We start from the raw sequence: 13,560 nt of genomic DNA on the forward strand, positions 1-13,560 counted from the left end.
AGACCCATCACACACACAGCTTGGTCAGGCCCAAAAGGGCCACAAGGCAGAGACAAATAAATGGTTGCCTCTCACCCAGAGAAAGCACAGACATAGAGGGAACGGATGGTAGAATCCTCAGGACCCCTGAGGAGATTCCCCATACACCCTCCTGCCAAGGTTCTCATTGGAGCCTGTCAAAGTTGCTGCGTAATCAGATCAAGGCATCATTGTGAGGCCCCACCAGGAGCCAAGCAAGCTGTCCCTTCAGTTCACCAAGCCCTCCTCAGAGCGGGAGAGACTGGGAATCTAACCCAGGTCCCCGACATGGCAAGCAGAGCACTGGCCAGGCCAGCCACATTACATTTTACCACCAAGATATACATCAAGGACAGGTGATAATCAAAAGCCTTTGGGAGGCTTATATAGATTTAAAATAATGAGAAACAAAAGGGTTAAAACAAATTAGAGTCCCTAGAACGTCAACATGCCAGGAGGAACTCAGCTAGAACCTGGAATCCATTTCCCACAGGTGCCCAAAGATCCAGCTGGTGGCGACAACATTCAGTCATCATTGACCTGGGCTGGATTAGAACCAGCTACTTAGCAGCAAAACTGGTGATTTATGAAGACATTGCAGAAAGCCAGTTTACCTCGTATAGCATAAGTCGGACGTCAGCCTGCTGACTCAAGCATCGCCTCAGGCTGCCCAGGATTTCAAGGCAAAAGGCCTCATTAGCTGCAGAGTTGTAGCTGGCGTGAATGTCTGCCTGGACCTGAAAGAGAGCACATTAGTGAAGGCACATGGGTTATGCTTCCCATTTATCACTATGCAAGAACTGGATCATAAAGGGAGACAAACCTGTCCTTTCAGCCAAGGAAACTCAGACCAAACATTTAACATCCAGCCTCACTTCCAAACAGAAAATCATCCACATATTATTGGGTTTTCTGTACCAGTCTCACGGGGGTAACCCACACTCACCTGACTAGCACCGATGGCCTGGCTGCACTGGGAAAAAGTCAAGCTGCCCAGAACCTTAAAATTCTTCAACAGCAGCAAAAAGCCAGCAACTGCAGCTTTCCGAGCATCTAGCTGCCTATGAGTTGGGGAAAGAATAGAGAAGCATGAAGAGGGGTAGAAGGAGTTAAGAAATTCAGAGACCAGCTCAGCTACAAGATTGTTCTGAGCAGTTCATGCAATTTTCTGACACACACCGAGGGCCTAAAAGTGGTAAAAAAGAAAAATTAAAGCAATGCCGCATTCCCCAAAGGAACATCTGATGCCCCAAGGAATTAACAGCTTGGCAATTCAGTTAGTTTCTCCTATGTTCTCCAGTCTTACGACACTGACTTCTCCTTTCTGTCCCACTGATGTATATAGCAAGGGAGAATGCTGGGCACAGACCTGCTACTTAAACGGCTGTGGAAACTGGAATGAGAGCAAGGCAGCAAAGAAAGCTGCATGTTTGCAGTGGAGATAGAGGGGAGGTTTTCTCACATCTCTCACCTCTTCTCTTTCCCTCTGGCAGAGCTGTAGTTTTCTATGCTGGGTGAGTCCCATGGAAAGCAGGATCTTTGCTCTACACAAATATAGGTGATACCCCAGGTCTTTCATCAGCATCAGGCTGCTTGCTTTAAACAACAAGTGGACTTTTGCATCTGTAACTAAACAGATACTACCAAGCGACTCCACAGAGGCTCCTAATGTACTGGAGTCAGCAAGGCAAATCATCCAGAACTTTGCACAGAGCAGATCTTTCTACAATTTCAAAAAAGGACCAGCCATACTATGGCAGCTTGAAGTTTCTAGTCATCCGTTCACTTTGAGCTCCCCATGGCAAGGTGTGCTCAGGTATGTGGTTATGCAGACACCTAATAGTGGAGTTTCTTTTAATTTGATCTCCTTACCTTGAGTTTCCATCTGGTTTTCTGAATTTACAGGCTCAGGGTCAAGGCTCCTCTAGATAGAACTGTGGAGTTCTCAATCCAGAGGATGGTGTTGTGACTGTGTTACAGTACTGGGGCCAGGGTGGGGATGGGATGGTGGGGTCTCCATAAGTAAAAGGTGATTGTTAAACCAAGAAGAAAAAGAACCCACTTCCAATCCAGAGCTCAACAATAACTTAAACACCTTTTCAAAAGAACACTGATCCCACCTTACCTGGAAAAGATGGCTTTTCGGAGAACAAGTATGAGGGAGTCCCTCACTGACATGCTTACTTTGAGCAGCGGCTGGAAGGGAAGGGATCTATTAGGCAGAGCAGTAATAAGGCAAACCAAGCTGTGTGTGAGAGCACACAGGCACGTGCGCTCCTATCTTATGCTAGGTTTCCACACTTTCATCAGTACTAAAGGACACCCAAAGAGAGTTTTGAAACAGGAAAGAAAAGAGATGGACCGGCAACAGCAAGACATCTTGGCCTGCTGTTGAGAATGGAGCATGAGGATTGGGGGAGAAATCTGTGGCCCTCAGAATGGAGTACTGGGGGCTAAGCAGGTGACAGTTCTACCACTAAGACAATACCCCAGCACAGAAAAACATAATATTAGAATAGAATTGGGAAGAAGGTAACTCTATGGGCCATTCACAGCTGTTTCTACTCTGTTCTGGTATCTGGGCACCTTCCATCTTCCAGATGAAAGGTCCTAGCAGGGAGAGTCCTTGACTGTGCTTTCAACTAAGGGGCACTAACGTTCAAGAGGGGAGCTTTCAACTAAGGGGCATTAGTTCAAGAGAGGCACCATGCTACACTGAATAGCCTGCCAGCTACAGCAGAGGACTAGAGACACTTTAACAAATATATGTGCAGATGAGGAAGGTTACTGGGTCCCACCTATAATTGTGGCATGAAGCTACGGCTGGAGCCAAGCTCTAACATATTCATTCGTAGGGAAATGCAAAGCTTTACCTGTACGGCCTTGAGTAGCCCTTGCACCATATCAAGAGGCAGAAAGGACAAATTGTCAAAGGCCTCAGTGACTTTGGAGGACGAATTCTGAAGGATGAGTGGAGCAGACACAACGATATTAGACAGCAAATCTGAAAAACAAGATTGTAAGAGGAGCAGCTGCTGCCAAGGGCAAAGCAGGGGCCACATTAAAGAGTAGGGTATGGGAGAGAGGGATTCTGTTTCTTTCTATGGGGTCAATGAGTCAAAGAGAAAATCCACAGCCCCCCCATTACTTGGAAAGGTTCCATTTGGGATGATCATATTGTTAATCCAGTCTCCTATCAGGATACAGGGTGCCGTATGCACACAGCCCAGGTACAGGGGCCAACTTATCAGGGTGTACCCAGGAGCTAGCTGGAGAGCCTTCTCAGCAGTAGGCCCAGGGCTCAGGGGCATCTTCCCAATGGAGATCAGATGAATTCTAATTATTGCCAGTTTCAGGTCACACTGCAAGACTCGCCTATTCACTAAAGCATTCCCCAAAGAATCAAAGCAGAAGAAAACCTGACAGTGTGTCCAAAGACAGATACCAATAATGAAATCAAAGAGGAAGGCAGAGAACTAATGGTCCCTACATAGTGGTTAGGTACTATAGTGATAGGGGATTAACGTACATGCTGTATAGGATATTTGCATTTCTATAAAGATGGACAACCATGGCTCTGGGATGAACTATCCCATTACAGTGTTCTTCCTCTGTAGTGAGGTGTGTGTTGAATTGCATTGACTTGAGACACCTGATACTGCTGACCCTCAGGTCACCTGATCAGGAATTTCCTCTACAAAAAAAAAATTAATATGACTTCTGAGAACCACATACACTTCCCTCTCTCATTTTTATTACCTATGAAGTGGTTGATGGGAGAAAAGGCCTTTGTGATTACTCTATTCAAGACCTGCTCCAGAATTGCACTTCTGATTGGCTCATGGACCTAAAAGGGGAAAGGACAAAAAAAAAACATAAAATTGAGATTTTCATGTGATTTCAGGTACTTGGTCATTGTCCATTAATGTCCAGGTTTGAAGGGTAATATTTGACCAGTCCCTAGAAGTTACCTATGGCTAGCTGAATAGAGACTGAACCAGGATGGAATCTGGATCAATTAAAAGAAAATGTAGGAGTGGAGGTTAAAGCAAAGATCTGAGAGGCCTGGGTTCTATTCCCATCTCTGTCATTGATTTTCCCCATCTTCCCTTCAGTTCCCCTGATAATGGAGAAGAACAAAATCTCATAAAAAGTTGACAAGAGAGCAAGGGCATGAACAGAGTTTCCCCAGGAGAACATATGATGTTATCCTAAACCTCATCCTACCTTAAAGGTTTCCAGCAGGATATTAGCTCCCAGCCTGCATGCCTGCTGGGCTGGCATCTTGGAAAGGCCATAACTGGTTTCAGCAGCTTTTCCTAAGGCCTTTTTTGGCTCGTATGATTCCATTAAGGTGAAACCAAGATCCACCAGCCCTTGAGTAACATGGTCCCAGCCAAAAGCACTGGAAGAAAATGTTAAACAGAGCAGGAAAAAAAGCAACTTAATAAAGGGAAAGGCTCAAGCTGCAACATTCAGATTAATAAAATCTTCCATGGTCACTCAGGGGCCCAATGCAGGTTGGCAGTTGTGTGAAACAAGCATGCTCAGCTCTCAGGGTAGGGAATGCCCCCACAAGACTCTTCAGTCCCGGGTCCCCCAACCAGCAAAGGAGAGACAGAAAAGCTATAATTCCTGCGGGAACTTTCAGTATTTTAAACAATGCTGTCCACACCAGATTCAGAAATGGCGCTGACTGATGGCAGGTTTTGGAGTCATATATGAGATGTTTAAAGGGGTAATGGTGGTGGGGTGGGAGGCTAACAGAAGATCCATCCCTCATTCACTAACCAGAAAGCATTCACACTACAGCAGATAGCATTACTGTAAATGGTCAGCTACCATTCCCAGCAGGAAGTTGGTGGTTAGCGGTTTATAATTCAGCCACTCTGCATCACAGATGGCTGAAACTTAGGAGATATCTGTGCAACTGTATATTTTTTCAAAGGTCTCTTATGTAAAGCTATGAAATAAAGTTTGAGGTTTGAAATCAGTTTTCAGTAATAGTTAGAATCCCATCACATTTCTATCTAGGCCAAGACCCCGCTCCCTCCCAAAAGCTCTTGAGCTCTGGGTAGTGTACTCCAAAACCAAACCTGTTTTCCACCACTTCCAGGATTATGGACGCTATATCATACTGCTGAGGAAACAAATCCTGCAGGAATTTTGAGCCCTGGAGGAACTGCAGGTCCTTGCAGCTTCTCACAATGGACATTTTCAGAAAGTCAAACACCTGAAACATAAAAATGGTGAGAGTGAGGAGGAGTCTGTCCAGAGCCTTTTCCACAGGTAACCGCCAAGTGAGAGAACCATCTAGAGCAGGCACAGTGTAGGAAGTGTCAGTGCCAGCTGCTCACACAGCTCCTCCAACATATCTCAATACATTCCTTCTGCAGGATGGTTGTTCCCCACCTTACTCACAGATGTAGCCAAAATGCATGAGCCAAGAGGGTAGTGTACAGTCACCCAGCACCTACATTTGGACACATTCATTTTGGTTTTCGGAAGGCTAAGTTGCTGTCATCCTCACTCCATTGCACTCTTTCCCCCCATTCATGTCATGTAATAACTTATTAATATATAATATAATGTAATATATTATTAGATGAGAGGTCTCTCTGGAGGCTGTGTCATAACAGGTTTCAATGGTCAACAGGCGAGGCACAAGAATGGGAGGATAAACCCCGCTCATTGATGACAAGGATGCTCCAGTGCTCAAGAGCCAGGAAGCATGACTCCCAATCCATTCAACTGTATTTGTTTCTTTTGTTATTACCCAGAGTTCATTTCTGAACCTATACTGAAAAGGGAGCATAATATGAACATCCCCTCTCCCCGGCCATGAGCACAACGCACGGACAAGGAAGCTTTATGCAAAAAGAATCCTTAGGTTACACATAAGTAAAACATACCTGCTCTTCAAATCTGTGTTTTATTGCCACCGAGAGCACAAGAGCCACACTGAAAGGACACAGGGTCTTGCCAGGGTCCCTTTGCTGTTCAGCCTAGGAAACATCAAGAGACAGGACAATCAAAGAGCTTGTTATTTATGATTTAATTAAGCTTCTTGCAACACCAAGGAAGCCACCATTGCTAATTTAGGCCAGACTGGTGTTATGCTACCGCAGAATTGACCTAGGTTGTGGGGGAATCTCTTACCCCAAACACACTGAATCACTATAGATGTTTTTGATGGCCATAGTGGTATTAACAATTTCAAATCCTGCATAAAGATAACCTGCTAAACCTACCCTCTAGTTTAAAAACCCCTCTCTCATTCCCCAAAAAGCCCTAATGGTGTGCTCTGCATTTGCTGTACCTTTAGTAGTTTGATTAGTTCCCTGCCAAGACCCTGGTCCAGGTTGATAACAGAGATAATATGAAGAATGATCGTGCCTTCCACATGACGGAGTTGGTCTAGGGGCACCGTGGCAGCTTCAAGATCCACTGACCTGGAAGACATAGTAGAAAACCCTAGGTTTCAATTCCTGTTGTAATTGATGCACACCATCTCAAAAGCACCGAACAGGACTCATACAAGAGGGGTGTCAGGTAAGGCAGGGAGGCTTACAAATACCCAGGCAACAAAGGAAGACAATTATAGGAAAGGACTTACTCTGGAATCCTCTGCTCTTCTTTTTGTCTTTTATCTAACTGGTTGAAAAAAGTGATGATTCCTTCCAAAACAGTCTTCTTACTGCCCTGAAAGGCAGGACATAGCAAAACAGCATAAATTATATTAATCTATTGCACATTCTGTAATACCACAGCCCCCAGGGAATTGCAGTCTGCTTCCCTGATTTCCCCTTGCAATGCTAGTTTCATAATATTTTTAACTTCCCATGCTAAGTCATTGTGTGGGGCTCCTGGGGTAGAGTAATTGATCACTGTATTGTTTGTATATTCCTTTGTACAGCACTTATAAATAAAGGGTTTTTCATTAGAATGGTTTCTTTAAGTGACAAGTCCATTCAAAGCGGCTAGAAAGCCCTAAAACAGTAACCGAGGCTCTAGACTTGAGCTAGTGAATCAAAACAGCCTCCCACAATACAGGTAGAGACTATCTCTGGATGGATCATTCTTTTATTGAGTCATTCATGGAATAATAGCAACAAATGTGGGAATGGAACAGCCACCCCGTCCCAACTAAATGGCAGGTACCTCACTGGCAGCAGCTGCTTGGAACAGGGGCACAGAAATGAGACCTTTAAGATTGATCCAGACCACAACCCAGGGGCAGGTCACACTATGTGAGCCATAAACATACTAGAACAGGCAACCCCCTGAGCAGAGAGATGGATTCCATGTCTAGGAAGACGAATAGGGACCTTGCCTATTATCTTTTGGAACTGTACCCACTGCTTTCTTGTCCAAAGACGCCATGTCACAGCCATCCTCCTTTCAGTTGAGGAGGAGTGGGCATGACTCTCTTAGTGAGACGCATATAAGGCTTTCCACCATCTCCCTATCCCCCATGGCAGAGCCTGCTCCCACCTTCCATCAGCCATGGGAGTGAGCTGTCCAGCTGCGAGCTGAATTTTGATCCCCTGCATGATCCAATCCATAGCTCACTTTGTGTATTTTCTCTCTCATATGTGCATGCAGCACATATCTGCTATAGTGGTTAGGTGCAAGTTCTGTCTTGGAGAGCTTCAGCAGCTCTCTTTGTGGTTTTACCTTTGCAGAGAGTAGCAGCAGCTGATAAACCAGAGGAGGAATTTCTTGGAGGTCTAACTTGGAGAATATCCTCAGGACCTTTTCCACGACAAACTGCAGCTCTTCTGCACTTAGTGGGATGTCCCTGAAGAATCAAAGGTGCAGACCAGTCAATGCCATTCAGTTCCCAACCCTGCTTCCTTTAGAATACCATAGCAGGTTCAGTCTTTGAACTAGCCAGTAGTACTCTAGCATTCCCAAAGGCCCACCAGAGGGACCAAAAAAAAAAACTACCTGAAGTCCTGGATAGACATTATTGCCATAGCTCCCTGCAACTGTCTCAGAAACTCAGGTTCACGTTCTGAACTCCAACACAACTGCATATCACAAAGCCTCCCTCACATTGTGCTTGCACATGAATGGACAGTGCCAACTTTTCAAGATACACAGAATCAGAGCCATGACCCAGCCCAGAGTCCCCTGCACTCAAGGAGAGAAGGCTGAATAGCCAGGCATATACATGGAATTGGCAGGTACAAAATACACATTATGAATAAGGCTAAGATTTTGTCATGCATATTTTTAGTAAAAATCATGGACAGGTCACGGACAATAAAGAGAAAATTCACGGAAGCCCGTGACCTATCCATGACTTTTACTAAAAATATGCATGTCAAAATGGGGCCCCGCAGTTCCCAGCCACCACAGGCAATGGAGGGACCCTGCAGCTCCCAGGCACTGTGGGCTCAAGTCACGGAGGTCTCTGGAAGTCACGGATTCCGTGACAGAACCATAGCCCTCACTACTAACACAACGGATGTTCCCTGTTAAATGATGAATTTAACTACCCACTTCGTGTGCCCTAAGATACTAACTAAGGAAGTAAGAGTGGTGGGTGGGGAAAAGAATCCTATCTATTTTCCAAATGGCTCCTCCATAACCCACACTGAGCATTAGAGTCTCTAGCCTTCCCTTGAAGCACATGCTGAACTCCCCCTAAGGCCAAGGAAAGGTATCTGCAAACACCAAGGGGGGGACAGACCCTGGTTTCGCACATATTTATACTTGTGATGTGAACAAGGGAAGACATATCAAGGGTCCCTGTTCCTCAACAGCAAGCAGCAGACATCAAGCCAAGCGAGACTCTGGGAGAAATGGCACAGCCAGTGCTGTCCCTGGGGCATTTTTAGCAAGCTGCGTGCAGTCCCCAAACACACCCAATGGATATACTCAGCACCCACGTGATACCGAGGGTATAACTGCCAGGTTATTAACGCACAGTCCCCAAGCTGCTTGTGAAACAGGAGGCAGAAATAGATGCAAAATAAGAAAACACTGAGGTGGGGGAATTTACCTGAACATGTTGGTGAGATGAATGACACACTGATGATCCCACCTGGTCAAACAAAAGAACAGAGAGCCTGAGATAGGGCAGAATTGCTGCTTGTTCTCCTCGCACCCCCAAATTTAGTTAATGTCTACAGTTCTTCTGTTGCTCTCTCAAAGTAAGAACAGAAGCCTGATTTGCACTAAAATTCACCACTGTTACCAGCTACTCATCGATAATTGGAATGGCTCTGTTTGGCTGCTCTTCTCCTAGTGACAACAAACAGGAAAACCAAAGGAAAAGACCTAAGCACCCTGTGAGGCCAATTTATGCAGCAGTGTTGCAGGTGGTTCACCTGCCCTCCCAGCTGGAGAAATTGCCACACTGCCAGCTCTCAGAGGGGGTGAGATTTAAAGGAAGTAGAACAGGGCAAAGTGGAAGAGATTCTCCAACCCAGGAAACTCTGCAAAGCACAATGTAAAGGGCATTATTTGGCTGCAGACTCTTCTTAGAATTGCAGAAGCAGCTGGGGTTTTAGACTGAGGCTAGTGTGTCATTTTATAGCAGGTGGGTATTAGATAGATTTTTTGTAAAGAGCCCAGATGCTGATAGGTGTGTAACGATTCTTAAATTAACAAATAGAAATGAAGAGGAGATGTACACACCTGCTGGAGCAGAGGGTATTGATCAACTGCTTCTTAAACTCTTCTCCACTCAGCTCACCTGGAAAAGCAAGAGGTATTTAGGAGCAGATTCCAGTGAAACGAAAGTATAGGAGAGAGACCTTAATATTGATGCAAAAATTATATTAATACAATTATAACTATTTGATTAGGTCATTACAAGCTTGTTTGCTTCTTTACTGAATATTAAGGTATAGCTACAAGTATGTTAAAGCCAGAATGCTTGGAAATACCACAATACATGTATTTAGCTAGTTAAGTTACAAAATGTTAAAGCTAATCAAAGACATTCCAGAAGGTTTCTGCTTCTATCTCCCATGGATAACAAACATCAAGAGAAACTGTGTAAAACATCCATGTTTCAGGCAGAGGCCTAATTGTAAAAAGGAATGTAGAGCCATAAGTCTAAGGAAGTGTCCATACCAACCCCTTTTATTTTAAAAAGAAAAATCTCTGCTTGTATTTTTGAAACTCCAGGAAAAACATGTACAGTTGGAAATGTGTTTAAATTTTGGTTATATCTTAAAAGTTGAAATAACAAACCCTTTGTGAAAGGCATACATTTGCAAATATGTTAGCTAAATGCAAAGCTCCTAATATCACTACTATGTAAATAGTAAAATGCTTTATGTACCAACATGGAATCTAATTACCTTGCTAGACAAGTGTAACAAGCCATTTAAATATAGAATATTTATGTTAATAGGGAATTAATTAATTGCTGGCAGTGCACAAGCAAACCCTCACCCAACTCAAAGAGGCAAGAAAAATCATCCTCCAAAAATTGTCATGTAGAATTAATAACTTAAGCTAAAGAATTTCTAAAAGTTATTTAACTTTAAAAGGCTGTTTTGAGAACAAAACCTTTTTATAGAAAGAACAGGAATGTTTGCACTTTTGAAAACAGAATTTCAATTTCCTGTCAAACTCTAATAAAACTGAAAGAATATCTCAGAGAATGGACTGAATAAAAAGAAAAAGTTAAAGCTAGCTTTGAAAGTTATCTGATGCTTTCCTGACAGAAAAACAGAGACAATTAAAGAAATATTGCATATTCATTAATAAACTGCACATTCATAAGATGAAGGGGCTCCTAAGGATTACCCAGGAAGTCATGGAGCCAATGAAAGAGTGACAGCAACCCACTTGAAGCTAAACAAGCCCAAAAGGGGTGTGTTTTCCTATAGTGTCATGAAAATAGGAAGGAGAAGGGTATAAAAGACTCTGAAGTGAGCACCCCATACACATACCCTGGGATAGTTTGTTTAGACAGAAAGCACTTCACAAGTCATAGACAGCTAAGAAAAACAGAGAAAACTCAAGAATAAACCAACCCCTGGGGAAAACCTCCCCAAAAACCTCATCAAAGATTGATGAGAGAAAGTTAACTAAAATACTGTCAAGGGGTTAGATTTAAACTCTTGTACTGACATTTTTGGGATAGGAAAATGCTGCTGTCACTTAAATGACTAACCGTTTCTCTGTTAATCACCAAATGGTTAGACCATGTATTCGTGGAGAGGAGATGGGGGCTAATCCCTGGTAAACGGAAAAATAGTGGAACTTAGTTGGATTTAAGATTCTTTGGGCAGGTCTTCACTACCCGCCGGATCAGGTAGTGATCCCCGAACCTGATCCCCGAACGCACTCCCCATCGACTCCGGAACTCCAGCTCGTGAGAGGCAGCTGAAGTCGGCATATCTTAGGTCGACACCCCCTTCCCTCCCAGTGTAGACCAGAGCTTAATATTAATAATTGACCTGTTTTAAGACAGCCCCTTAAAAGGCTTCTTCTACCTAACTAGTTTAAATATTTTGTTTTATTTCAAAAGATTTAGTTAAGATTGCTTTCTTTGTCTAATTATAAACTGTTAAGGTTATTATTAACAACACAGGCTTCTTACCAGACCTTAAATTATTTTGCCCTACATAAACAGTTGTAAATATCTAATAAGATACTAAAACTGAATTCACAATAGTTTGGGGAAATAATATACTTTGGTGACACATTACCAAGAGAAGAGTGACCCACCAAAGGAGGGGTTCACTCTCAAAGGTATAATCTGTTAAAAGCTCTCTCCAGAGACATACAGAAAAGATTATAACAAAACTAACCAGTTTATCATTTGTGTTGTTTTGTTTAATATTTTTTCTTTTTCTAATAAAAAAATAGCCCTGGTTAATAATTTTTGTGATTATTTTGCTTGGTCTTGATCATGGTATCCGCTAAGGTATGCAAAAGAATCCCTGTGACTAAAAGCAGTGGGAGTCACATCCCTGCGCTGGCAGTAAGAGAAACAATTAGTAAGAGCTGGCCTACCATTTCATGTTTCTTTAAATATTTATAGTAATTTTTAAAATGAAATTACTTAGAATCCATCAATTTAAAACTACCCCTCCCTTTCCACCACACAAAGGATTGGGCAGTGAGTGGGAAGTGAAGGGATTACCTTTCCCATAAACCATGCTTTCTTTTGAGGTAGCCAGTGCAGTAAGAACTGTAGAAAACAACTCCAAGGACTTCCCATTAGACAGGCTTCCTCCTTTAATAACATCAACAAACAGAGTGGCCAGTTCAGCCAATGCAGCGCCTGGTAATCGACGAGCCTGATAAAAGATTTTTTTAAAAAAAAAGTATGAGGAGATGCACTAGAAGACTCCAGACATGAATACAAGTGATTAAAAGAAAGCAAGTATACTCTCAAGAAGCCAATGAGAGCCACATTAGAGACTGCTGGTGCAGCCCAATATTGTTTAGTAGAGGAAGTCACCCTGAAACACAGTATGCACACTGGCCATTAGAAATGGAGATAAGTCATGTTGACTAAGTCAAGGGATTGGACAGTCTGAACTACTTCCAGGTACAAACATCCAACTATGATAATTACACAGATAACACTTTCCAAACATTAACTAACCTCATCCTGGGTGAGACTCAAGCAGGTGACCCACAAAATTTTCCCAGTGGCCTAATTAATAATTGGAATCCACATCTCACAGGTAAAAGGGCACTTCCCCTCCCACCTAGATCCAATAGGCCCCATATAAGCCACTCCAAATGAGCACCTACCTCCAGCATCAGCAGCCCTATGATCTCTGACACGATGTCCAACTGCAGGTCCCCGGACTCCACCAGCTGGATACAATGTTTGTAAACCTGGAGTCTCCTGAGAACACCATTCTGCTGAGAGCAAGGGGAACCTTATTGTAGGGGGGGGGCGGGGGAGACAAAGGGGAAAGGAAAAAAAAATACTCTTAAAGAACTTAGCTAATTCCTGAGTGCATTTGTGGTATCTGAGAAAAGTTAGGTTAGACCTATTTCCCCTTCCCCAATACATGTGTAACATTGCCACATTCAATTGATCCCAAGGTCAGGAAGCCTGAACCGCTTGGATTTAGATAGAATCAGAGAGAGATGATCAACATTTTACCTGAAAACCTATTTCTTTCACGATATCTACAAGACTTAGTTCAGTTGCTCACTTACCTACTTCAACTAGATATTTCTTGAGCAAACAGTTAATCTATATGGGCAAGTCAAGAGCCTTCTGAAAGTAAGTTATCCAGAGGTCAATGAAACCCAGGTTGTCCCATTACCTTTGAAGATTCCCCTCAGCAGTACGGCAGTCTCCTTTCCCTTCACAGCCTGCCTTGTAATAAGGTCACCAAGCTGCAACCAGAAGAAAACAGCTGTAAGATACCAGTTGCTTATTTTCATACTTCCAGCATTTACATTTGCAGGTTCACCCCCACCCCCTTCTAGGAAAAGCATTGCCTGTCCAGGAACTAATTCCCCAACAAAACGGCTGGGACTCACATACCTATTATCCTTCACCTGAACACCTTGCCATATTGTTATATTGCACCATGATTGACA

The 13,560-nt window shown here is 43.3% G+C and overlaps 1 protein-coding gene across 8 annotated transcripts in view; it reads right to left on the reverse strand.

Annotated features, from left to right (window-relative positions):
* The window catches only part of FANCI (FA complementation group I), a 39,979-nt gene that overhangs the window by 17,777 nt on the left and 8,642 nt on the right, over positions 1 to 13,560 (reverse strand). For 7 of the 8 annotated variants that reach the window (XM_037911529.2, XM_037911530.2, XM_037911528.2 and 4 more), the window contains 16 exons: positions 13,281 to 13,353; positions 12,754 to 12,884; positions 12,134 to 12,290; positions 9,667 to 9,724; positions 9,029 to 9,070; positions 7,696 to 7,819; positions 6,635 to 6,720; positions 6,338 to 6,470; positions 5,931 to 6,023; positions 5,115 to 5,251; positions 4,246 to 4,423; positions 3,778 to 3,865; positions 2,892 to 3,022; positions 2,144 to 2,214; positions 965 to 1,079; positions 633 to 755 (listed from right to left, as the gene is read on the reverse strand). In XM_037911529.2, coding sequence (XP_037767457.1) covers positions 633 to 755; positions 965 to 1,079; positions 2,144 to 2,214; positions 2,892 to 3,022; positions 3,778 to 3,865; positions 4,246 to 4,423; positions 5,115 to 5,251; positions 5,931 to 6,023; positions 6,338 to 6,470; positions 6,635 to 6,720; positions 7,696 to 7,819; positions 9,029 to 9,070; positions 9,667 to 9,724; positions 12,134 to 12,290; positions 12,754 to 12,884; positions 13,281 to 13,353 — 1,740 coding nt within the window. Of the gene's footprint in view, positions 1 to 632; positions 756 to 964; positions 1,080 to 2,143; positions 2,215 to 2,891; positions 3,023 to 3,777; positions 3,866 to 4,245; positions 4,424 to 5,114; positions 5,252 to 5,930; positions 6,024 to 6,337; positions 6,471 to 6,634; positions 6,721 to 7,695; positions 7,820 to 9,028; positions 9,071 to 9,666; positions 9,725 to 12,133; positions 12,291 to 12,753; positions 12,885 to 13,280; positions 13,354 to 13,560 lie in introns of those variants that run through there. The other variant, XM_037911531.2, reaches the window with a different exon arrangement.

This window comes from Chelonia mydas, chromosome 10 (assembly GCF_015237465.2).
Source record: "Chelonia mydas isolate rCheMyd1 chromosome 10, rCheMyd1.pri.v2, whole genome shotgun sequence".
Taxonomy (NCBI): Eukaryota; Metazoa; Chordata; order Testudines; family Cheloniidae; genus Chelonia; species Chelonia mydas.